Source organism: Triturus cristatus, chromosome 5_1, assembly GCF_964204655.1.
Source record: "Triturus cristatus chromosome 5_1, aTriCri1.1, whole genome shotgun sequence".
NCBI lineage: Eukaryota > Metazoa > Chordata > Amphibia > Caudata > Salamandridae > Triturus > Triturus cristatus.
In genome coordinates this window covers 784979300-785003450 of record NC_140587.1, presented here as the reverse complement: position 1 = coordinate 785003450, position 24151 = coordinate 784979300, and the positions used below count along the sequence as shown (strand labels likewise).

General features: G+C 44.9%; 1 protein-coding gene and 1 long non-coding RNA gene across 2 annotated transcripts in view; one reads left to right on the top strand and one right to left on the bottom strand.

Moving 5' to 3' along the window:
• Positions 1–24151, top strand: part of COLEC12 (collectin subfamily member 12) — a 517500-nt gene that overhangs the window by 462928 nt on the left and 30421 nt on the right. Inside the window, exons 7-8 of the mRNA XM_085605803.1 lie at positions 3763–3899; positions 12854–12963. Coding sequence (XP_085461929.1) covers positions 3763–3899; positions 12854–12963 — 247 coding nt within the window. The remainder of the gene's footprint in view (positions 1–3762; positions 3900–12853; positions 12964–24151) is intronic.
• On the bottom strand, positions 7224–10789 carry LOC146831477 (uncharacterized). The gene is made up of 3 exons (XR_014961298.1): positions 10466–10789; positions 8110–8222; positions 7224–7708 (listed from the first exon to the last, which is right to left on the bottom strand). It is a non-coding gene; the product is annotated as an uncharacterized LOC146831477 (long non-coding RNA).

Genomic DNA, 24151 nt, shown 5'->3' with positions numbered 1-24151 from the left:
TCAACAGGATCGTCCTGCTCCAGCTGTCAGTCTCACTGAAGTTATCGATCCCGCCGCGCGTCTTCTCCAGAATCAAGGTCACTGTCTCCCATCTCGCAGGACAGTGATGAATACGTATGTATGGTCGCTGACCCCGACCGACTGAAGAAATATCCTCGGCTCAGCATCCAAATCGGCACGCACTGGACCAAATTTGTGATGGACAGCGGAGCTTCTCTCAATTATATACCAGTGGCGGAATATCAGAGGATGAAGTCACCCCCGCAACTAAGCCCTGCTCATGTGCTCATGTGAGGGTCTACACTTGGATGTCCAAAAAGCCACTCCCGTGCTTGGGAAAGTTCTCAACGCACCTCACGTATCAAGATCGCACAATTCCTGCCTACATCCATGTCATTAAAGGGCCAGAGGCTGACTGCCTTCTGAGTCTTCCGACTGCTGAGCGGCTAAGACTAGTGGACATCTTGTACAAGGTTGATGACGAAGTTGATGTGGCTCAAAAATTTCCAAAGCTATTTGCTGGCCTGGGAAAGTTGCCTCATTGCAAAATTCGACTACACATTAATGAACAAATAACTCCTGTAGCTCAACACCATCGACTGATCCCTTTTCATCTCCAACAAGCAGTCGAACAGGAGCTACAGGATCTGCTCAAAGCTGACATCATTGAAAGGACAGATGGACCTACACCCTGGGTTTCTCCAGTAGTCGTCGTGCCGAAAAAAGGCGAACCTGACAAAGTCCGTCTGTGTGTTGATATGAGGGCGCCCAACACCGCCATTGAAAGAGAAAGACACCCCGGGCCACACATCAGTGACATGATTGCGTCACTCAACGGAGCAAAGATATTCTCCAAACTGGACCTCAATAAAGGTTACCACCAACTGGAGTTGCACGAGCAGTCGCGCTACATCACAACGTTCTCAACCCACATTGGTCTGTTCAGGTACAAGAGACTCAGCTTTGGAGTGTCTTCTGCTGCTGAAATCTTTCAAGAAGCCATTAGAAAAACGATTCATCACATCCCCAATACACTAAACTACAGTGATGACATCCTGGTCTATGGGTCCACAAGGCAAGAACACGACACCGCCCTAGAACGAGTCTGTCATGCACTAATGGAATCCAACCTCACGTTAAATAAAGCCAAGTGTGAGTTCCATAAGTCCATGTTGAAGTTCTTTGGCCCTATCTTCTCCCAGGCGGGAATGAGACCAGATCCAGACAAAGTGGCTGCGTTGAATGACACCCCCAGCCCTCGGGATGCAGGAGATGTTCGTTCTTTCTTAGGGATGGCCAGCTACTGTGCCAGGTATATCCAAGACTATGCAACCATCAGCTATCCCCTGAGACAACTCACAAAACAAGGTTGTCCGTTCCAGTGGTCGGCGGGATGTGAACAAGCCTTCAACGAAATTAAAGCGGCTGTAGAGTCAGCCGACAACATGGCTTATTTTGATCCGAAGAAATAGACAGAAATCACCGTAGACGCCAGTCCCGTGGGGCTGGGAGCCATTCTAGCTCAATATGACTCTGAAAGTGACCAGCGATACATAATTGCCTATGCCAGCAGAAGCCTGTCTGAGACGGAGAAAGCATATTCACAGCCCGAGAAAGAAAGCTTGGCTGTCGTTTGGGCCTGTGAACATTTTCACATCTTCATATACGGAAAACATTTCACACTAATCACCGATCATCAGGCCCTCATCACCATCTTTGGCAATCCTCGAGCTAAGATGCCACCGAGAATAGAACGTTGGGGCCTTCGCCTCCAAGAATACACTTACACAATTGTGCACAAGCCCGGAAAAGCAGAAAACCCTGCTGACTACATGTCACGGCACCCCAAAGAGACAACCAAGTGCAGATCGTCTGTAGCTGAGGAATACATATGCTTTGTGGTGGATCAGGCTCGACCACCAGCAGTCCCGCTGGAAGCGATCTTAGATGCCACTCTTGAAGATGTCACTCTGCAAGACGTAAAGCGCTGTATACAAAACAATGACTGGAGACACTTAGATGTCAACACTCCAAACAGCGTAGTTGACAGACATGAACTTGCTGCTTTCAAGCACGTGAAGGAGGAACTGTCAGTAGCCACAAATGGCCTGCTCTTACGAGACAATCAAATAGTCATCCCGAAACATTTACGGCAAGGCATTATTAATCTGGCACATGAAGGCCATAGAGGCATTGTGGCCACCAAGAGAGCCCTGAGGGAGCGAGTATGGTTTCCAGCGCCAGATCAAATGGTAGAGCTCACATTGAAGGACTGTCCCCAATGTCAACTGGTCAGTTGACCTGATCCTCCCGCACCACTTCAAATGTCCCGATTGCCCGAGGGTGTGTGGCAGCATATTGCTGTAGACTTCTTTGGGCCATTTAAATCTGGACAATATATCCTGGTTATCATGGATGAGTACTCACGTTTTCCGATCGCACAACTCATTGCGTCAACCAAAGCGTCCAGCACAATACCGGTCTTGGATGAAGTGTTCGCCGCCTGGAGAATGTGGCGCACTTTCAGAAGTGCAGTCCTAAAGTTAAAGAACTACTCAATGGTCCTGTCACTGGAGAAACGAGACTTAGTGTAACTGAAACCAGTGAGAAGATGTCATCTACAGTGATATTTCTGAGATAATAGCAACATATTTAGTGAGTTGGCAAAGTATTGTGTGCTATTTTGCTTCTTGTGGAAAAGGGAGCGATGGAATCAAATGTTGCAGAGATGTGATTGGCATATTGGACTACCTGGCTTTTTTGTTGAGTCAACAGATATTGAGGGTGTACACTTGGTGACACTTATGTATTGTGGAATATATTTCACAGTATTGAGTTAAAAAATAGCAAACTGCAACAATATCGACTGCAGAATATTGTCAACCACTATGTCTTCAAGCAGTGTTTAATCTGTCAAATAAAAAGTGCCAGGAGACAAGGTATTTCTCAGGAGGCCTCTTAAGATTGCACCACTTATGGTCCCAGCCAGTGCTACTAAACACCAGTACTAATGATACTAACTTACCATTACAGTCCTATGAATGTGACAATTTGGACTATACTAGGTGACCCAAAGTTATAAGAATGGCCTGAGTGCCCTGGTATAATTATTATTTTTGTAAAGCTTATTCTTTGAATTTTTAAACACTTGGCTCGTGCTTTTTTTTAAAACAGTGTGGTAGACCAACATAAATATGGTATTACGGAATACGTGCTAGTACCAAGCTCCCACAAACAATAGCACAAATTAAGCACTGGTATCAAGTTAAATATATATCATAGATGTACGGGTAGAAGAGATATTTTTAAACTACAACCTTCTTATCTTGATATATATATATATATATATATATATATATATATATATATCGTGAAGGTACATGTCGACATTTCTATCGCCACATCTACTTACCTTGCTGATATTCTATTGTCAAGCCGGTATATGTATATTGTCAAGGCAAGTATATGGAGTTATTGTATATATAGACGTACCTATATAATATATGTGTACTTGTATAATACTGTGATAATTGATATTCTGCAGTAAGTATTTGTTACAGCTAGATGTTAAAATCTCATTTTTGTTGTACTATACTAAATTGTGTGCGTAATTGCCCTGGTAAAAACTTGCTTAGATGGAAAAACTAACTAGGGGGACAGAAAATGTATCCACGTTGATAGTTTCTGCATATTTTATTCACTAATGTTAAGTAATGTGCATTACGGTCCATTGCAATATTAACATAATATATCATTTTTTAGGTTGTCCTGCTGAGTGGACGAACTTTGCCAACAGCTGCTATTACTTTGGAACAGCAGAGGAGATATATGAAGATGCAAAGCAGTCCTGTGTGGAGATGTCTGCACTATTAGTCATTATAAACAGCAAAGAAGAACAGGTAACTATCTCATTTAGCTGTAGGAGTGACCTGCGTGTTTCTCATAGGCATCTTACTGACACAAATGCATGTTTATTGCTTTTGCATAATGCTAGCATGTGACTTGTCCCATTTTGTTTTTACAATACGATTGATGCTTCACGTGTTAAAGCAGCTCTTATTTTGCCGTTGATCCTCCCATAACAGGCCAGCAACCTTTTTGTACATCTTTAGTGTATGCTCATATGTAGTTGGTAGTGGTGCTGTTCAGAATCTAGGGGGCTTGTTTATGAGAGGGTTGTATCACGTTTGCACCACGCAAACATCTGAGTCGGATTTTGAATCCACGCAAAGCCCCTTTGCTTGGCTTTAAGTGGCTTCAAAAATCTGAAGTACGCAGCATAGTTCGCTGCCTTGCCTTACTCTGCCCTGTGAAGGCGTTCCATGGGCCTTGCATGGTTCCCATGGATTTTGACACATCCTCAGATTTACAAGAACTTGTAAACCTGGGGATGCGTCAAAATGTTACACCTTCTCATGGAAGGCATCACAGGTGTTCCTTCCTGAACAAAAACAATCCTGAATGCAATGAGGGCACCTTTGCACCATGGTGCAAGGGAGCCTGCGTTGGCACTAGGCTGCCAAAAGTGTGCAAGGGAAAGGACAGGAATGCACCATGTTGCCTTAAATATGACTAATTCCTGCCCTTTTGCTGCGCTGCACTGCACTGCATCACAAGCTCATAAATGAGCCCCTAATACCTTACAGAACCCCCAAAGGCGGCAATCAGTGGTTTGCCCAGTGAAGGAAAAGGATCCTGAGCTTTGGTAAATTGGATCTCAGAGGGTGAATAAATGAGTCTACAAAGGAGATGTAACAATTGGCATCCCCGCGCTAGTGTGTTTCTAAGAAGGTAGGTGCACCACCCAGTTGCTCCTTACTACACTGTGAGGGGAGACAGGGCATACTAGCAACACTCTGGGCTTGGGCAAGGATCTTCAAGGGTGATGGCAACACCTGGTCCTCATATCTGATACTTCAAAAAGTGATACACAATATTGTAGAACAAGGGTAGAAATATGATCCCTGTAAATAAGCATGGAAATGACAACACTTTTGTATTCCACCTTCTAAGAGTTAAAATCGATTCATCAGTAAGCACAATTTTGGCATGGATGATAAGCAGTAAGGACCTAAGTCTAAAAGCCTCATTCTCTGTAAAAAAACAAAAACAAAATCCCAGCCACAGAGGCACTCTGATACGTCAATACAGATAAAGCTTGTTGGTGCTCTTGTTGTATTGTTAGAATGCTGTCACCAGATATAAATGCAGGGTACGCAGTCCTGAGGATTAACACCTACAGCACTAGAAGACCAGTCTTCAGCAAAAGGACTAACTTCCCTGAATATTGGTGTGACAGAGGCTGGCTGGGTGTTGCCAATGAAAGCTGTTTCAGGGTTGAAAGCCTAGTGTAAACTATAGGCTACTTTTGATCCAGCTCTGCAGCAGTAGCTCAGTATCCTCGGCAAAGTCACTGTTTACACATAAACAACTCACATTAGAAACCAAGGTCACTGTTAGTACTCCCAAAAGCCAAGGATAGATGCACCCAGAGAAACATCAAAAAGAAAGAAGTATGTTGGCTGTAGAACAGGATACCAAATTCTCCTCGTGGAGAACAAAAACGCCTACTTGACCAGCTGCATTAATTCAAGAAACCAGACAGATGAAATGTTCAGCATTAATAACAGCTGCTCTATCCTGATGTATTAATAAAATAAGCAACACACAAATGTGAAGATCATATTGGCTTTATATAAGATAACACCAAGAAGTGATGGAGACGCTGCCCTTGGACACCTCGACGGAGAGGTTATGATGTGCTACTCAGAAGCACTGTAGGTACAAGTCAAGGAAATTTGCAGACACCTCTGTAAAGGGTATGTTGTGTATGTGAGAGAGGTGGTAGTGGTATAGCACTCAGACACCTCAGTAGAGGATCTATAAGGTACAACCAATAGCAGTGAAGGTGCATGCCAAGGAAATGCACACGTCCCTCAGTAAAGGGTATGTCTTGTTCCACCTAGAACTAGTAGTGATGCGAGCCAAAGACACCTCCATAAAGGTCTAATGGCGTGCAACCAAAACTAGAAAAGATGCAAGCAAAGGAAATTCAGTCCTCCGTAGAGAATGTATAAAATATAATCCAGAAGTGGTGGTGGAGCAAACCACAGACAATCCATTAAAGGGTCTACGGAGTAAGGAGTCCTCCCTGAAGTGATAAAGGCACAAACCAAGGAAATCTGCAGACACCTCACTAGACAGTCTACAATAGACACACAGAAGCAGTGGAGGCACTAACAGTGGCGTAGCTATCCATGTGGCCGCCCGTGGCAGTCCCTGCGTTTGCCAGCCCATGGTGAGTGAAGAGCGGGAAGAGGGGTGCTGGCGATATCTCCGTTTCGTTTGCTGCCCGAGGCGGCTGATTGAAGCGGGAGCAGATGCCCGCCCAGGGGCTGCATGTAAGAGCAGGGGAAGCTGCCACCCTTAGAACTCATGCCGCCCGGGGTTGACCCCCCTTGCTACGCCACAGGGCACAAACTATCTGTGGAGGTTAGATTTATGAAACCTGAGGAAGGCATGTATTTTGATTAGAGCTAGAGGAGGAGAAGCAAGAATGAGATGTAAATCAGTCATGAAAGCACTCGTTTGGCTCAGAGTGAAGGCTACTCCACAACACACTGCATTATCCACAAAGCCTACTGGAATAAAGGTTAATATATCCACAAAACCCGTATTCACGTTAGAGACCGACCAAGATGCTTCATTCTGCCTCACTACACCTGATCCTATTATGCCCACTCTAGCAGCAAGATCCAGCGGGGGATCCATGGAAGTCATGAGACACAAACTGTGGAATGCCCGGATCAGAGCTAATCCTGAATTCCTCTGATTCAGAAATCTCCTTAAAACTGAACGCTGCAGGAATCTGCTTTTCCAGGTAACGTAATTGAAGACTCTGGGTTGATGATTCTACCTAATCCTACCTGTAAAAACAAAATTGCGTTGAACTTATTTCAGGATAGAGACCAGCACTATAAAAGCACCTCAATAAATGAATACATAAGTAATTTGATGCGGTAACGTGTTCACCACACCACACAAAATGAATATAGTTTTAATTAATCCTGCAGATGAAATGGCATAAAACAATCATGCTGCTAGGGAACAATCTTAGCACATTAGCGCATATCAACAATCATACAATTCAAAATGATCCCTGAATGTGAAACCATCCGCACAACCTAACCTAGTGAACTAATGGAGATGTAGCATCTGTCCTCTCTCGTTGATCATTACAATTACAATGTTATGAAATAGGACTTGTCAGAGACCCACCACATGCTTGAGCCATGGAATGAATCAGTTAAGGCTACCCAGGCAACCTATGTACTGTCTGTTCTTCTTTGCGGGAAACGGAGCTCACCAGGGCTCTCCTCTCCAGTGTGACCTTTGTAAATATGCAATGGAATGGCCAACCTGCCCTATTGTGTGAAAGCCGCAGGGGTACGTGGAGCAGGTTGGGATGTGGCACTGGTAAGAGCTAGTAAAATCAACAACTAAAAAGGAGCGTAGATTTATATGAATGAGTGTCCTTTCATTAATCCATAAGATTACACTCTTTTCCAATAATCATGATTCATTGCAGTGTAGTCATTCAGGAGTCTTGTAAATCTTTTTGAATCCAACTTTATTCAATATTTCAATTGACAGATATAGTCCATTCAGCCCAGCCAACACGTTTCGTCCCTCTAGGACTTCATCAGGGCTGCAAATTTAAAACATACGAATCACAAATTTGTTCTCCATATACAATATTTACACAAACATATATGTGCAATGTTCACATCTAAATATTAACACCCCAAATGAAACCATACAAGACTCCCTACCTATATACAAACTGAACCAGCAATTTTTTTAAGTTTTAACAATTCACATCTCCCATCTCACCTGACGGTACAATTGAGAAGTGAACCCACCCATGTTGATAGGCGCTCTCTCATATTATTTCACACCAATGGACTCCCACGGACCATTTGCTGTCCACCTATGGCTAATGGTCCTTCTATATACCCTCAATTTACATCTCCTCTAGGGTTATAGCAAGCATTCAACCCTTTGTCACATGAAAGTTTGGTTCCATCACCTACAAATTACTTCACTCACTTGTAAATTCTTCTGTGTCAGTTTATTGTAAGGTGTGTAATCTTCTCCTTGCTCCACTATTCTTCATAGAAAGATATTCATGCTGACGGGTGGTGTAGTACCCCCACTTCTATCTAAAATAAAAGACAGATATTCAGTCTCCTCCCGCCTGAATCATATCCAACAACAATATTGCTCCTTCAACAAAATTGCAGATACAACAAAATTACTTCTTTACAAAATCTCCTAGTACCCATCAAAAGCTATCCCTTGCACCAAAATGTGCTCAACTATTATAACAGGATTGGGTCTACTCATGTACAGCATAGCCGTGCCTGTTTGTGCTACCCCGCACATCGATCGCAGCTTTTCACGGTGTAGGCACTCTGCACCTGCATCTCCGCTTTACATCGAAGCCCTATTCAAGGCTCCGAAACACTTCGGGCCACCATTCCGACCCCACAATTCCGGACCGCCAACCCGCTATCACGCAGACTCGTTCCGATTCTCGGAACCCATGGGGACCTAGACCTTGTTCTCCCCCACTACTTCCCCCCGGCAACTTCCCAGGCATTTTTTGATTGTTTAGTCTTGATGATGACCGTTGTTGGGGATCGAAACCCCTTCGACAAACACGTCTTAAACTCCAACCTTCATTCGAGACTTTTGCGGAGTATAAGATGCTTTTGTTATGGTGACTATTGTTATTTCGTACTTTCACCAAGAGTCACTTTTAAGTCACATGCCTGTGGTAAGGAAATCTGTTGATTTCCTCTAACCCCGTCACGCTTTGCGCACTCATTTTTCACATATTGTTTAACTTTAACTTCTGTAAATAAATTCCAAATATCAGTCATTTGTACATGAGTCGACCCGATCCTGATTGTATTGTAGCTGTATGTGTTTATTTCTTTTGAAAGGGACCGCTGTCTCCAATAACCAACTATTATAACAAACCATTTCACTTCTGCTGGGGGTCTCGTAACTAATTTCGATAACGAACGAGACTCTTCCATGCTAACTAGTTACGCAACCCCCAGCAGAAGAGAAATGGTTTGTTATATCACCCTAGGATTGTGGTGCGCCCTTCCTACCCCTCAATGCTCCACATAGCATACTTTCACAATAAAACACCCAGAGCTCAAATGATCAGCAATTCAGAGCCAGTTAGAACACAATCCTGGATTAAAATGTCTGTAAACAAATCAGAAGGATAAACCAAATTCATAGATATATAAACATTATTTTTAAGGGAGGGTGGCATACTTCGTTTCGCTGGCGGAGTTTGCAGAGTTTTTGTCACTCCACACTCCGCTCTGATCACGTAGTTTGGCAAAAAAACTCTGCCATCCTCGCATACGGAGTTTACTGGTGCCGCAGGCCCCTAGCCATTATTCATCTCCGAGAATTTGCCTTTCAGAAGATTTAGAGAGTGGCTGAAAAAAAAACATCAGCTACGTCACCACGGAAAGACCTTAGGTGGCAAAACATAAACCAAGTCCCACCAGTAGTGCACCACTGATTGTGGCATTTCTCTTTTGTGTGTGTGTCCCGACTCCCGAGGTTGTTTGTGACAGAGGTTTGCTGGAGACCCATGCTCCAGAGGTGAGATAGCTGATTCACACGGCCCTCACCCTCGACATCCAGGAGAGGCAGGAATTGTTCCAACATGCCAGCCCTTGCACAGCTATCCTGATGCAAATAAAGCAACACAGGTCACACGGTGTCACTGTTGCCGAAGTCCCACTAATGGTCCTAACTGCCGCGGCACGGCCGCCTGCTGCTGGTAATAATCTTCTGGCTGTTTCGTGTGCCTGGGCACAGAATGCCAGCTGCTCATTCTGTATACCTTCAGCTCTCTCTCTCTCCTTGGCAGACCCCTATCAGACCGTGGATGACACCCCTGCCAGGTTTGTGCACAAATTGAATTTCTCAATTTACTTAATCTTCAGAGGTACTTACTATACTGGGTAAATGATTGTTACGGATTTTTTTCTTTTTTATATAGCGCGAACTTGACCTGACGGTATCGGGTATCAGAGCGCGCTACACGAGGATACCTTCATTTTTGTTAGTCATGGGGAGATTAAGTGATTTGCCCAGAATCACAGCATGTTCAGCCTCATTGCCGAGACTCGAACCCAGTTCCCTAGATTCGAGGTTGACCGCCCTAGCCGTTAGGCCACATCCTCTCCCCATATTGTGAGACATGCGTAAAGCCCTCACCTTCAATGTTCCATTTAAACATCCTTCACCCCGAAAAGCCAATTCATGTTTGATGTTATAAATCGCCCCTGGTTGAAGATTGCAAATCCTTCCTGCCATTTATACATTACAATAAATACCTCAGTCCTCGTCAGATAAAGATAATACTAACCTGTTAGTCGTGCGCTACAGAGAATGCACAAGTTCACTTTTGCGCCCAATAGCGTGTCATAAAGTTTTTTGAAAATTCCTTCCTTTTTCTACAGGGTCACGAAAGCCTGTGCATGATGCTCTAGCGGGAATACTGTGTTTCTGTTACCCACATTTTGGTACTCGTTTTACCGCCCTCAGAAGGATAGAGGCCGGAGCTTCCTTCAATCGGATTCCAACTTGAGACACCCGATTTTTCATAAGAGAGTGTTCAGTGTGATGGCCTTGAGGCCGATTGCGCGCATACTACTCGTGCTGATATGGCACAGAACGGACACTCGTGTTAGTCCCAGCGTGGTCCCGACTGCCGTTCGCGGGCCACGCCCCTTTATTTATCCCCAGCGCCGGACGTCACGCGTCAGCGCTAGCGCAACACCTCCGACGCGGGTAGACTGCACCGCTACCCCGCGTCGGAGGATACTACATTCAGCTCCCGTAACATAACCTATTCGCTCCACTCTTTGAAACAAGCCAGCTCAATTCGTGCTCAGGGGCCCGCTGTTTGCAGGATTGCTCGTGTTTGTATCCACTTGTCTATTGGTTATTTGCATGGAACTGTGTGACCTCACCGAAATCTCGTCGCTTGTTCCATGATTGACTTTATACTCCGTGAGCGGTTAACGGACAGTGGCTACTTGCCTTGTTTTCTGAAGTGCCATGCCTGTGGAGCGTCGCTGAGTTCGAAGTGATGAGTTGATTTCTGCATTCAGAAGCACTCCCTTCTTGTTTAAAAACGTGTCAGAGCCAAAAGCCAGTGTATTTCAGCAGTGCCACTGCATGGAATGTGTGATGCGCGCTGGTGTGCCTCTTGGAAAGAGAGGAGGGATTACCATGGCTAACGCTTCTGGGATGAGGCAACATACTCCTGATTTTATTTTCCCGTTTTCTCAGAATCAATGAATGAATTCAAAAACAGATTCTCAATAGCCTCATCTTTATGTAATGTTTAGTGTTATTCTGTCCAATCCCCTATGGAAATTTCAGTGGCAACTGCAACTTATGGGCCAGCATGTGCCCTTTCCTTCTTGATCATTGTGCAGAAAACTTTATGGGGGGTGATTGGTGTTTATGTGTGTACATTTTCCAGAAAGTTTCATGCATAGTGGCCAAACAGAGCTATGCAAATTAATTCAACATGACTACAGCTTCCCCGTTGCTGAGTTTGCAATAAATATTCTCTGTATCTGTGAGTCGTGGTGGATTCAGATCCCCAATTTAAGTCCCACACAAAGCATGTACTTGGCTTAATTCACCAGAAAATGAATTTGAAGAAGTTTCATACCTGAAGTGTGACTGTGTACACAGAGCTGCTTATCCACTTGTCAAAATAAAAGGTGCCATTTACAAATATATATTAGGCAGAAAACAGCCTTGTCCTGTTGCCAAGATCTAACAGCGAATGGCACAAAGTAATGGAAATGGTGTTGTTTGGGGGCTGGACTTGTTAACTGCATATTATGAAGCCCGGGACAAGATTATTAAATCCAGGCTGGCTGGGCTGTTCAAATAAGTAGAACTATGATAAAATTGGAAAAAAATATAAAAGTTATTTGTTAATTGGCTGTTACAGTTATTCCTCTTAGTATCGACAACATTCCCAGACATATTGCTTGGGTGGGGAATGGTAAAGAGTGCGAAAATTGCTGAAGGGGTGAATGTATTCTTAACTCCATAAGAATGTATGTATGTATGTATATGGTATTTCGATAGTTCAAAACCCAGCTAAAAGGCAGCGGGGTGCTGTACACGATCAAAGACAAGTATATATTCAAAGGTATGTGGAGAGGAAGCTGGGTTGTGAATGGTTAATGCATTGGATGTAGCAGGGCTGCGGGTGGTTGATGCATCATCATGTACTGATGATGAGTGTTTTGTTGACACATATTTTACCAACTCTACAAACTACATGTGGCGATGCACCATGGGCCTAAACACACCAAACTACATCTACTAGCATGGTCTTTGATTGATTCATAGTTTTCACTTCACATTTTATGTCCTGTAGTTGGCCTATAGAGAGACAGCAACATGGAGAAATGGGGCCCATCTTTTAAATAGGATTGGTTCGAGCTTCCCTTTGAACTGCGAGAAGCACTGTGTGATTCAAGTATCAAAGACCAGTGGAAGAGACATTCTAAGGTGGAAAAAAACAGGACTACCTTTAATGATAATATGGAGGCTGAAGATGTCCAGATGTCCCTATACGGCATAATAAAGTACCTTGGTGTCCCTGGAAAGAAAGAAAACATGTCGAATTGTGAATCTCTATGCCATTACTCATACCACACCTTTCTCCGATTATATGTGTATTATGATACAACAACTTTCAATGTCATTTGTTTTATTTCAGCAATTCCTTAAAAAACAGATCGTTGGGAAGGGAGGTTTCTGGATTGGCCTGACTGACTCTGAAGAAGAAAATGTGTGGAAGTGGAGTGATGGAACAGTACCAACATTCACGTAAGTGACAAAAGCTCAACTGTGGGTTATTTCCTTTTTTTATACTCATGTCACACTCTTCCTCTCACACTCTCACCAAAGGGGTTACTGGCACGACTGCCTGCTACCAGTGCTGTCAGTTTCAAGATGAGGATGGAGCAGCATAGGTATATCCTTGACTCCACATCTACGTACTTTCATTTGTGCTTTCCTAACTGCTGCTATATTTTCAAATATTTGTACAGTTCATTTACAGATATTTTAACACTGAGGTGTGTTAGAAAAACCTGACATACTGCAGCCTTTCCGTTCACTCTCCATATTGCCCTGCAAGATTGTTACATAGTTTACTTTACAGAATCCTCTAACTTTGCAATCAGCAGAAAAGAAAAATAAACTCCAATCTCCATGTCTGAAGACTAGCCCAGCATTTGACCTCTGTCTTTGAATGCACAGCTAATGCAACAAAATTAAATCAAAATGTAAAGACATTTGTATTGCTCACTCACCTTCTAAACTCTAGTATGGTTATTTTGAGGGTGATGCAGCTTCTTCCAGCACCAATGTGCTCGGTACACGATCGGTTATGCAGTTTCTATTACAGAACGTAAAAGTCCACCCACTAGGGGCTGATGTTGCATGCACTTGATAGGATGCTGTAGGAAAGTAGGATCTGCTTCTTATGGTTACCCCTACTTTTTGCTTGATGCGATGCTGTTTTTGACTAGTCTGACTGGGGTCCTGCTAATCAGGACCCCAGTCTATCTGCTTTCTCCCTAAACTGTTGTTACACCCCAGATTGGATACTGGGGTACACTTGTCAGTCCCTAGTATATGGTACCCATGTACCCAGGGCATAGGTACCCCAGAGGTCTCCCATGGGCTGCATCATGTATTATGCCACCCATGGAACTACATGTCTGCCATTGCAACCTGTATAAGTTGGTGCATTCACCACTTACTAAAGATACAGGTTTACTATAGCTAAGGGTCACTGCACTTAAAACCTATAAGTCACCCCTCTAGAAGGCCTTTGCAATCCTGAGGGCAGAGTGCTTGGTTCCAAGTGAGAGGGTGCCCCTGCATGAGCAGGACACTCCTGCAGCCTACAGAGAACATTCTCCCGGGTTGTCAGTGAAGCAGCCATATACTATGTAAAGGGGCATCACGTGTCCGCACAATGATCGTCTCGAAAATGGCTGCAACGAATCCTATCATGTTTAGTATAAAAAATATTGGAATCATACCACACCACCACACCATAAATGGTGTGGGAGGTATGATTCTAAGCACTGGAAGAGCCCTTTATTAGACTCTCGGTGTTCCTGGTACCAGTTTCTAGTTACGGACAGCACAAAATGGTTGCTGCCGACCAGAGACACATTTCTGCCCACCTGCTGCTGAGCCAACCTCAAGCAGGGGAAGGCAGAACAATAGGCACCTGTCACAGGGAGGTGTGACCACCTCCCAGACAGGATTTATTGTATTAGGGCTGGGTGGGTGCGCTTGCCAGCGACTGAAAGTATGTATGAGGTGTCCCTGTGCATAGTCCAGTTCAAATCAATCCTGGGAGCCGTTGGCTCCCGCTCTGGCACAAAACTGGACAAAGGACATGGGAGTAACCTCCCCCAGTCCAGATCCTCCCCTGGGAGGGTCCCCTGAATCTTCCCAACCCTTTCCCTAGGGTACTTAAGGGTTTACTTGGGTGTAGGTCCCTAGATTCGTCGTGGACAAGATTCAGAACTGAAACCATTGCACTTCTGCAGTCTGGCCACTTTGGGCTTCGCTGGACTTCGTTTGGGCCTGACTTCGGCTCTCTTTCAGTCTGCTGCATCGTCTGTGCCTGTACACCATACAGGATCAGTGCAAGACCTGTGGAGCATCCAAGACACTTGAAGATAATCTCCCTTGAAGTGAAAGAGTCACTTACCTTCTGACCGGTCTGCTGATCCCAAGCTCTTGCGGACTCCGAAGGGTTCAACAACACAAATGGTGGTTATCTGCGTCTTCTGAGGCCCGAGCAGCCCTCTCACCAAGTCTGTGGTCAGAATCCCTTGTGGGGGCTGCATTAACTGAAACCCTGTGCACCGCTTACTTTTGCAAGTGCATATGCTTGTTGTCAACCCTGCGACAAGTGTATTGGGCTCCAAGTAGCTCCAACCCCCAGCAACTTCTTCCACCAAGATCTTCAGCCTCATCACTTCTTGGGCACCGTGGCCTGCTCCTTTTGGTGAGCTGCTCGAGGTCCACTCGCAATCCCTGTGCCCCCGGCCTGTGGGTCCAATTGAGGTCCATCTTTGTTTTCCTTGGGCTCCCCTGATTGCTTGGGGCCTGCTTGTGATGAGTCTCCTGGACCTTGTTGGTCCCAACCGTGTACATTCTTGACTTTCTGTGTGGGTTGCATTTGCGAAGGCTTGTTGGTGCTCCCGCCGTACACCAACCCCTCAGCACTCGACATAATTCATGGGACAGCTTGTATCCAGGTCCTGGTCGTCCTCAGTATCGCCTGGTCCTCGCAGCTGCAGAGTAAAGGTCACCGTCATCTATCCTGAAGCACCCGACATTAGAGGGCATTCATCTTCCAAGTCTCCTGGTCACTCATGAGTAGCATAGACTCCGTCCCCTCTGCTTTCAGGTACACCTCTTCAAGAATCCACATTTGGATTCCCACGGACACTTTCTCCTCTTCCAGCAGTGGCACTTTCCTGAAGTCCTCCATTGGGTTCGACTGCGGTTTCTGATGCCACTTCACACCTATGCACCCGGCTTCCCTGGGATAGGTAACTTGGGTACCATGATATCCAGGGATGGGGTGGCTCTCCAACCTTCTGTCTTCCACAGTGTTTCTTCAGGGTCCACTGGGAAGGGTCCCTAATCTTTAAAATTCCAATGTGACATAGACTTGAACGGAGCACGCGATCATGTTTCCACACTGCACACGCTCTCCTTGGGGTTCCTATCTACTTACCTTGTCCCCAGCAATTCTATGTCCTCTCGGCATTGTCCTGACTTGAGTCGTGGTTCTTATACCACTTTCTTAGTATATAGTTTCTCTCCCACCCTCCACCGGGCCCTCTGTGTATTTGTGCTATTTAATGTGATCTCTTTGCTTAAGTGTGCTTTGTGTCTGTCTCCGTGTGGGAGATACTATAACGTACTAGGTAGTGTTATATAATAAATACATATTTTTTATAACTACTGTGTCGTTCTCTTTTCATTTAATCTATACTAGAAGATTGCATTCTGGTAAAACAAGCTTCTCTACACTCATTCAAGACTAAGCCTGAAGGATGCTCTCCACAGCTACCACTTGGATAGCTTTGTAAGGTTCTCTGAGACCTCTGAAATCACTATAAGGGTTGTCTGCACTGGTGCAAGGTGTCCACTTACATTAGTGGACATCATATACCAAGACAACTTCTCACAGATGCCATTTTGTGCTTGTCTCTAGCAGAAGCGATGGGAATTTCTTTTGTTTATTTGCTTCCTTTGTTTATTTGCTTCCTCTGGGAATACAATTTAAATTAATAACGCTAAAGTACTAGTAGATTAGTAATATCGGAAACATTTATAAAGACCTTTTTTACTGACCCAAAGAGAGCAATCGTTGAGAGCTAGGCTGACCTAAAACACTGTGTGTGTGAGTGTGTGTTCCTGTGCATGTGTCAGTCTGTGTGTGGTTGCTTGCAGGTGTGTGATTGCCTATGCATGTGTCTGTCTGTCTGAATAAGTATGTGTGTTTGTGTTCTAGCAGAGAACTAGTAGGGTGATCGGTCAGAGGACTAGCTGGATGAGACTGGGACAAGACTGGATACTAGGTTTGTGTGTTTTCTCTGAAGGAAATACTAACAATAGAGTTCTAGAAGATTGGAAGGGAAGCAGGACAGAAGCAGAGGACTGAAGCAGGTTGGAGACTAGGGCACTGGAAGACTGTAGGGCAAAGACAAGAACACACAAAAGGAATATAAGCAGGGAAACAAACTGTCAAATGGTAGCTCATCTGCTCCTCTGAAATTATCTCTCTATGAGATAACAATATCTTATACGAAAGCAAGGAGCAGATTCATCTCACAGAGCTCAAGGAGACACCCAGCATCTCCTATGGACAAGGTGCGCTTGGTGGATCTCTGTGCCAAAGTCACAGGTGTTTGAATCTAACTGGCACCCTTGGAAGCAGTACAAATCTGGGAAACAATACAAGACAGAACAATAGGGAACAGAACTAGGAACACCAAAACAGAAACTGGGCCCAGGCAAAGCAGGACTGGAAATCAGGGTCAGGAACAGGACTAAAATTCTGAGGACAAGGCAAGGAAAGTTCTACAATGCAGACTAACAGGAACACAGAATACAAGACAGAGAGTCTGCATATAGCAAGGCAGATCAAGAAGAGTGCAGGCAAGAGACTATGACCTATGGATAACACTGGAACAGAGATGCAGGAAAACAAGGAACAGAAACGGGAGACTTTGGACTAATGCTAAGACAGGAACAGAGATGCAGGAAAACTATGGGCAGAAACAGATACTACAAATAGCCAAAACAGGACAATGGTTTCAGAGAAAAAGGGAAACAGAATCAAAGGACAAGCCAGTGGTAACAGCAGCAGGAACGCAGAGCACAAGGAGTCGCAACAGAAGTCAGTTGCAAGCCGGTGTACTATGCGCTGACAGGGCTGAAATAGCTGGAGGCTCAGGGGAGGGGCACAAGTGCAAGGTTAGAGCCAGGGAGAGAGCCAGCTGCAAGGAATTAGCCAAGTGCAGGGAAACATCAATGAAGGGAAAACTGAACTGAAGCTTGTAGGAAGGAAACCAGGAGACGCAAGACAGGAAATAGGAAAACCTGGAAAGGAGTCTGGATTGGAGCAAACATAGAGACAGGTCCAGAATGAAGGGTTCAAAATAACCATAAGATCCAGGAACAAATCTAGCAAACAAGAAACCACTACCAGGACTGATCTAGGAAGTGTCTAAAGACAGAGGGAACTACAAGAACCATGATGCATCAGGACAATGGAGTGGCAGGTGTAGAAGTGTATAGCATCAAATTTAGAAATAAAGGCAGTAGTCCAGAGGGCCTTCGGGAGCTCCCCCTAGTGGCATGATGGCAGATTCCTGACAATGTGTGTGCGCAAGCCATGTATCAATGGCTAAGTTCTAGGATATACACAAATTGGTCATTTGGGATTGGTTAGCCAGGATGTGCCTCGAATACTGGCATTACTGAAACAAAGCTAGCTCCAGGAATCCCTGTTTGAGCATGAAGCGTTCAGTACTCATTCTTTGTAAACTCGAAATGTGACTAGGTCAAACTTCGCGCAATGCCATTACTATAACCAAATCATCAATATAGTCTGATAAATGCTCAAGGGAACAGCTGGGAAACGGCCACCCACGTATCCAAATGTCCTCTGTAGACAAGGGTTCACAGAGAGCAAGTTGCAAAACTAAATCCAGTTCCCGAGCAATAAGGCATATAAAAAAAAAGGGGGATAAGTTGACGGGATAGTTAAGGGTATGTTCGCATAGTTCAGGGGCACAGAGGTGAATATTAGAGAGAGGCAGATACCCACAGTGAGCAGTACAGTAGATACATCTTTTTTTTTTTCTTTTGATATCCCTTATTTCATTAATGTGGGTTTCCTCTACCCCCACTTTTCCTTCCCTCGCGTTCACTTCTTTAGCACCCCGTTAGATTTTGTTTCACATGGTGAATTTTTGGGTGGTCTTCTCGCGTGTTCTTTAAACCCGTCTCCTCTCTCTCTTCTTTTATAAATGTTGCTGTTCTGATGGTCGCTAGTCAAGTTACAACGACCTTAGGATAAATATTACTGAATGTTTTCTGAGTGTATATTTCTCTATTGTTGTTATTGTAGCCCTGAGGAAGTCAATGGGCGATATACCCAAGACAAAACACATGATGGCTACATCGGTAACGCCTATATGTTGATATGAACCATCGGTAAAATGTCTATGGCTACTGAACATGATGACAACCAGAAAATAAAGGAGAATATTCTAGTACAGACTTTGGATTGATACTCTTTGGACTGACTCTTTGATGAGATAATTTTGCTTGTTGCTCGGGAACTTAATTTAGTTTAGTACTCATTGTTTTGCGAAAGACAAATAACTGTATTTTGTAATGGGCAATGTAGTTGTATGGAAGTATTTTAAAACCATTAACCTTCCTAGTCTTATACCACCATTTTTACCACCCCACAAAATAACCCAATATACCTTGCCTATCTGGTCTACTGTCCGAGTGCCATTCAAAAACTGTGCCCTCCAAATTTAAATTTTCTCTCCTTGTAAGGCCATACAAATGTACTTCCACTAAACTTAAATTAGCTGTTTTGCAAGCAGCTACCTGATGTCATGTCCTGCTCTTGACCCCTAATTTGTCAGAAACTATTTTTTAAAAAAAAGGCTGTTTGCTTGTGTGGTCCCATAATCTGGAATGCACTAACAGCACTTGCCAAATTACAGAAACCTGTCAGTTCCAAATGGAAATGAATTGACAAACCTAACTAATAACATAGCAATGTACGACAGAAGTAGAATAGTGATGATGTGCAAAGAAAACATGCTTGTAAGGAACAGGGGATTCTCCTAATTTGGTGTCAAGTTGAGAACAAGCATTGGCAAAGCCAATAGGTCTCGCCTAAGCAAGAGCTATTGGCAAAGACAATATGTTTTAGCCATTTTGTACATCAGCGTTGCTTCTGTTGAGCATGGCTAAAGGTTAGTGGCATAAAGGAGAGTGAAGTGTTGTAGAGTGTCGTGGAGTAGAGTGGAGTGATAGGGAGTGGCATGGTGTTATGTAGAGTGTTGTGGAGGGAGAAGAGTGTTGTTGAGTGTAAGGGCGTAGAGTTTAGTAGAGTGTTGTGGAGAGGCATAGAGTGTCGTGGGGTTGTGTAGAGCAGAGTGGAGTGGTGTAGAATGTTGTAAACTAGAGCGGAGTAGATTGTCATAGAGTGGAGTTGCACAGAGTAGTGCACTAGAGTGGAATGGCATACAGTAGAGTAGAGTGTTGTAGAGTGGAGTGGCATAGATTGTCATAAAGTGAAGTGGCGTAGAGTGGACTGAAATGGTTTAGAATGGAGTGGAGTAGTGTGTCGTAGAAGAGGGTGGAGTAAAGTGGCATAGAGGGAGTTGTGTTGAACCTCATAGGGTGGAGTAGTGTTGTAAAGTGGCATAGAGTGGAGTCGGGTGTAGGAGTGGAGTCGAGCATCACTAAGTGGAGTGATGCTGAGTGAAGTGTCGTAGAGTGGACTAGAGTGAAGTCACGCAAAGTACAGTGGTGTAGAGTAGCTTAGCAAAGAGTGCGTTGGTTTTGAATAAAGTGGAGTAGAGTGCATGGGTGTAGAGTGTAGTGACATAGGGTGGCGTTGAGTAGAGTGGTGTAGAGTGGAGTGGTGCAGCATAGATTGCAGTGGCGTAGAGTGGAGTGGCACAGAGTGCAGTGGCATAAAGAGTAGTGGCTTACAGTAGATTGTTTCAGAGTAGAGTGAAGTGGTGCAGGATAGAGTGCTGGGGTAGAGTGGGGTAGGGTGCAGCGCAGTGGCGTGGAGTGCAGTGGTGCAGAGGGGGAACAACCTTTACAACGCGGTTAGTACAACGCGTGCCGTTACATCTCATTCGTTACAACGAACGCGATGTAACCACGCTATGCCATTACAACGCAAGTCTTTACATCGACTTGCGCTAGATGGCGTGCTAACATTAGAAATAGTGTAGTTTACTATCCCAACACCTTCCCTACTGTTAAGTGGACTGGAGTTGGAATAGTAAATTACACTTTTCTAATGTTAGCACGCCATCTAGTGCAAGTCGAGGTAAAGACTTGCGTTGTAATGGCATAGCGTGGTTACATCCGTTCGTTGTAACGAATGCGATGTAACAGCACGCGTTGTAAACACTCGCGTTGTAACATCATACATCCGGTGCAGAGTAGATTATGGTGGCAGGAGTACATTGGAATAGAGTGCAGTAGAGTGGTGTAGAGTTGAGTGGTGCAGAGTAGAGTGCAGTGGCACATAGTGCTGTGACCGAGAGTGCAGTGGTAGAGCAGCCTAGAGTTCAGTGTCAGAGAGTGCAGTCTTGAAGAGTAGTGTGTCATAGAGTGTATTGACATAGAGAGCAGTGGCATACAGCACTGTGGTGCAGAGTAGAATAGAGTGACTTAGAGTGCAGTGATGTAGAGCACAATGGTGTAGAGTGGTGTAGAGTGCAATGGCATAGAGTGGAATGTTGCAGAGTAGAGTATAGTGTCGTACAGTGCAGTGGCATACAGAGTAAAGTGGGTAGAGCGGAATGAGATAAATTGGGGTGCAGTGAAGTGGGGATGATTGGTGTAAAGTGGCAGGGGGTTAGCATGGGGTAGAATCGAGTGGGGTAGATTGTAGTGGGGGAATTGGGTAGATTAGTGTGGTAGATTGGAGTGGGTTGGATTGAACTGGAGTAGATTGGGGTGGGGTAGATATGAGTAGGATAGATCGGGGTAGATTGGGAAGGAGTGGAGTGGGATAAATTGTGGTAGATTGGTGTGAAGTAGGGTAGATTGGTATATAGTGGAGTGGGGTAGATTGGAGTAGAGTGGGGTAGACTGGAGTGGAGCCGGGTAGATTGGAGCGGAGTGGGGTAGAGTGGAGTGGGTTAGATTGGGTGGATTATAGTAGGATAGAATGGAATGGAGTGGGGGTAGATTGAGATAGTTTGAAGTGGGGTAGACTGGAGTGGGCTAGATTGGGGAAGTGAGGTAGATTGGAGTAATGTGGGGTAGATTGGGATGGGGTGGGATAAATTGGGGTAGAGAGAGGTACATTGGAGTGTAGTGGAGTAGATTGGAGTGGGGTAGATTGGATTGGGGTAGTATTCTACCCCAATGCACTCTACCCACTCCCCCACCTAGTAGATTAGAGTGGAGTGGGGTAGATTAGAGTGGAGTGGGGTAGATTAGAGTGGAGTGGGGTAGATTAGAGTGGGGTAGATTGGAGTGGGGTAGATCAGGGTAGAGTGGAGTGGAATATAGTAGGATAGATTGGAGTGGAGTAGATTGGGGAAGAGTGGATTGCCCGGGATTGTGGTACATTGGAGTGTACTGGGGTAGATTAGAGTGGAGAGGAGTAGATTGCAGTGGACGGGGGTAGATTAAGGTGGAGTGTGTTATAGTGGAGTGGAGTAGATTGGAGTGGGATAGTTTGGGTTGATTTTGGTAGGGTAGATTGAAGTGAAGTGGGGTAGACTAGAGTGAGATACATAGAAGTGGGGTACTTTGTAGTGGAGTAGATTGGAGTGGACTGGGTTAGGGTTGGGGTGGGGTAGATTGGAGTGGAGTAGATTGTTTTAGGTTGGAATGGGGAGGATTGAATTGAGTAGATTGGAGAAGGGTAGTTTGGGGTGGGGTGGGTGGTGTAGGCTATATTGGATTGGGATGGAGTGCGTTAAATTGGACTTGACTGGAGTAGATTTAGGTGGCATGTGGTAGATTGGAGTGAAGTAGAGTGTGGTATATTGGGTAGAATGGAATGGGGTGTGGTAGATTGGGGTTGAGTGGGGTAGATTGAATATGTTGGAGTGGGTAGATTGGGATAGAGTAGAGTAGGGTAGATTGGAGTGGAGTGAAGATTGGAGTGGATTGAGATAGACTGGGGAAGAGTGGAGTGTAATGGGGTAGAATGGAGTGAAGAAGGGTAGATGGGGTGGAGTGAAGTGGGTAGATTGGGTGGATTAAAGTAGGGTAGATTGGAATAGAGTGGGGTAGATTGAAGTGGGGTAGATTGGAGAGGGATGATTGGAGTGGGTCAGTTTGGAGTGGGGTAAATTTTAGTGGACTGAGGTAGATTGGAGTGGTGTGGGGTAGATTGGAGTGGGTGAGAGTGGGGTTTGGTAGGTTGGGGAGGGGTATAGTGGGGTGGGGTATATTGCAGTGGGGTTAGATGGAGTAAGGTTGATTGGGGTAGAGCAGAATAAATTGGAGTGGGGTAGATAGGAGTAGATTGAAGAGGGGGATATTGGGGTGGGGTAGACTTGAGTAGGGTAGATTAGGGTGGAGTGAGCAGCGTAGATTGGAGTGGGGTGGAGTGGGGTAGAGTGGAGTTTGGAAGATTGGGTGGATTGGAGTGTGGTAGATTGGAGTGGAGTGGGATAGATTGGGTGGATTGGAATGTGGTAGATTGTAGTAGTGTGGTATATTGGAGTGGGGTACATTTGGTAGATTTGAGAGGGGTAGATTGAGGTAGATTGGAGTGGAGTGGGGTAGAGTGAGTGGTGAGGAGTTGGATAGATTACAGTGGAGTTTGGAGTGTAATGGGGTAAATTGAAATGGGGGTTAAATTGGACTGGGGTACAATAGAGTGGAGTAGAGTGGAGTGGGGTAGATTGGAATGCAGTTGGGTAGAGTGGAGTGGGTTGGGTTGGATTGGAGTAGATTGGACTGGGGTGGATTGGGGTAGATTAGAGAGACTTGGAATGGAGTGGGGTAGATTTGAGTGGAGGGCAGTAGATTGAGGTGGAGTGGGGCAGATTGGGGTGGGGTGGCGTTGATTGGGTTAGATTGAGTGGAATGATGTAGGTTGCGGTAGAGTGGAGTGGGGTAGATTGGATTGTAGTGGAGTGGATTGCAGTAGTTTGGAGTGGGGTGGGTCAATTGGGGTGGAGTAGATTGGAGTGGAGCTGGGTAGGTAGGGTGGCGTGGAGAGGGATAGATTGAAGTTGAGTAGATGGGTAGATTGTTACAAAGTGAAGTGGTGTGGGTAGATTGAGATACATTGGGGTGGAGTGGGGTGGGGTGCAATGGAGTGGGGTAAGTAGTGTGGAGTGGAGGGGCATAAAATTGAGGGGCGGGTTATGTCGTGGAGTGAGTAGTGGCGTGCCGTAGAGTGTCTTAGAGTGGAGGGGTGTAGATTGGAGTGGCATGCCCCAGAGTGTCGTAGAATGGAGTAACGTGGCATAGATGGAAGTGCATAGAATGAAGTGTAGTGTAGTGGCGTATTCTGGAGTAAGCATTGTGTGGTAGTATACTGCCATTACAGACAACACATTTTCAATTAAAATAACCATTATATTTGCACCGAAATACGGTTTTACTGCGCACAAACAATAATGTGTGCAAATGTCATCTCTTAGTGTGTTGATGTGTTTTGATTATATTCAAATATTTGTTTCCAGCACATTTCAGAATTACAAAAACAGGTGCTTCATTTGTA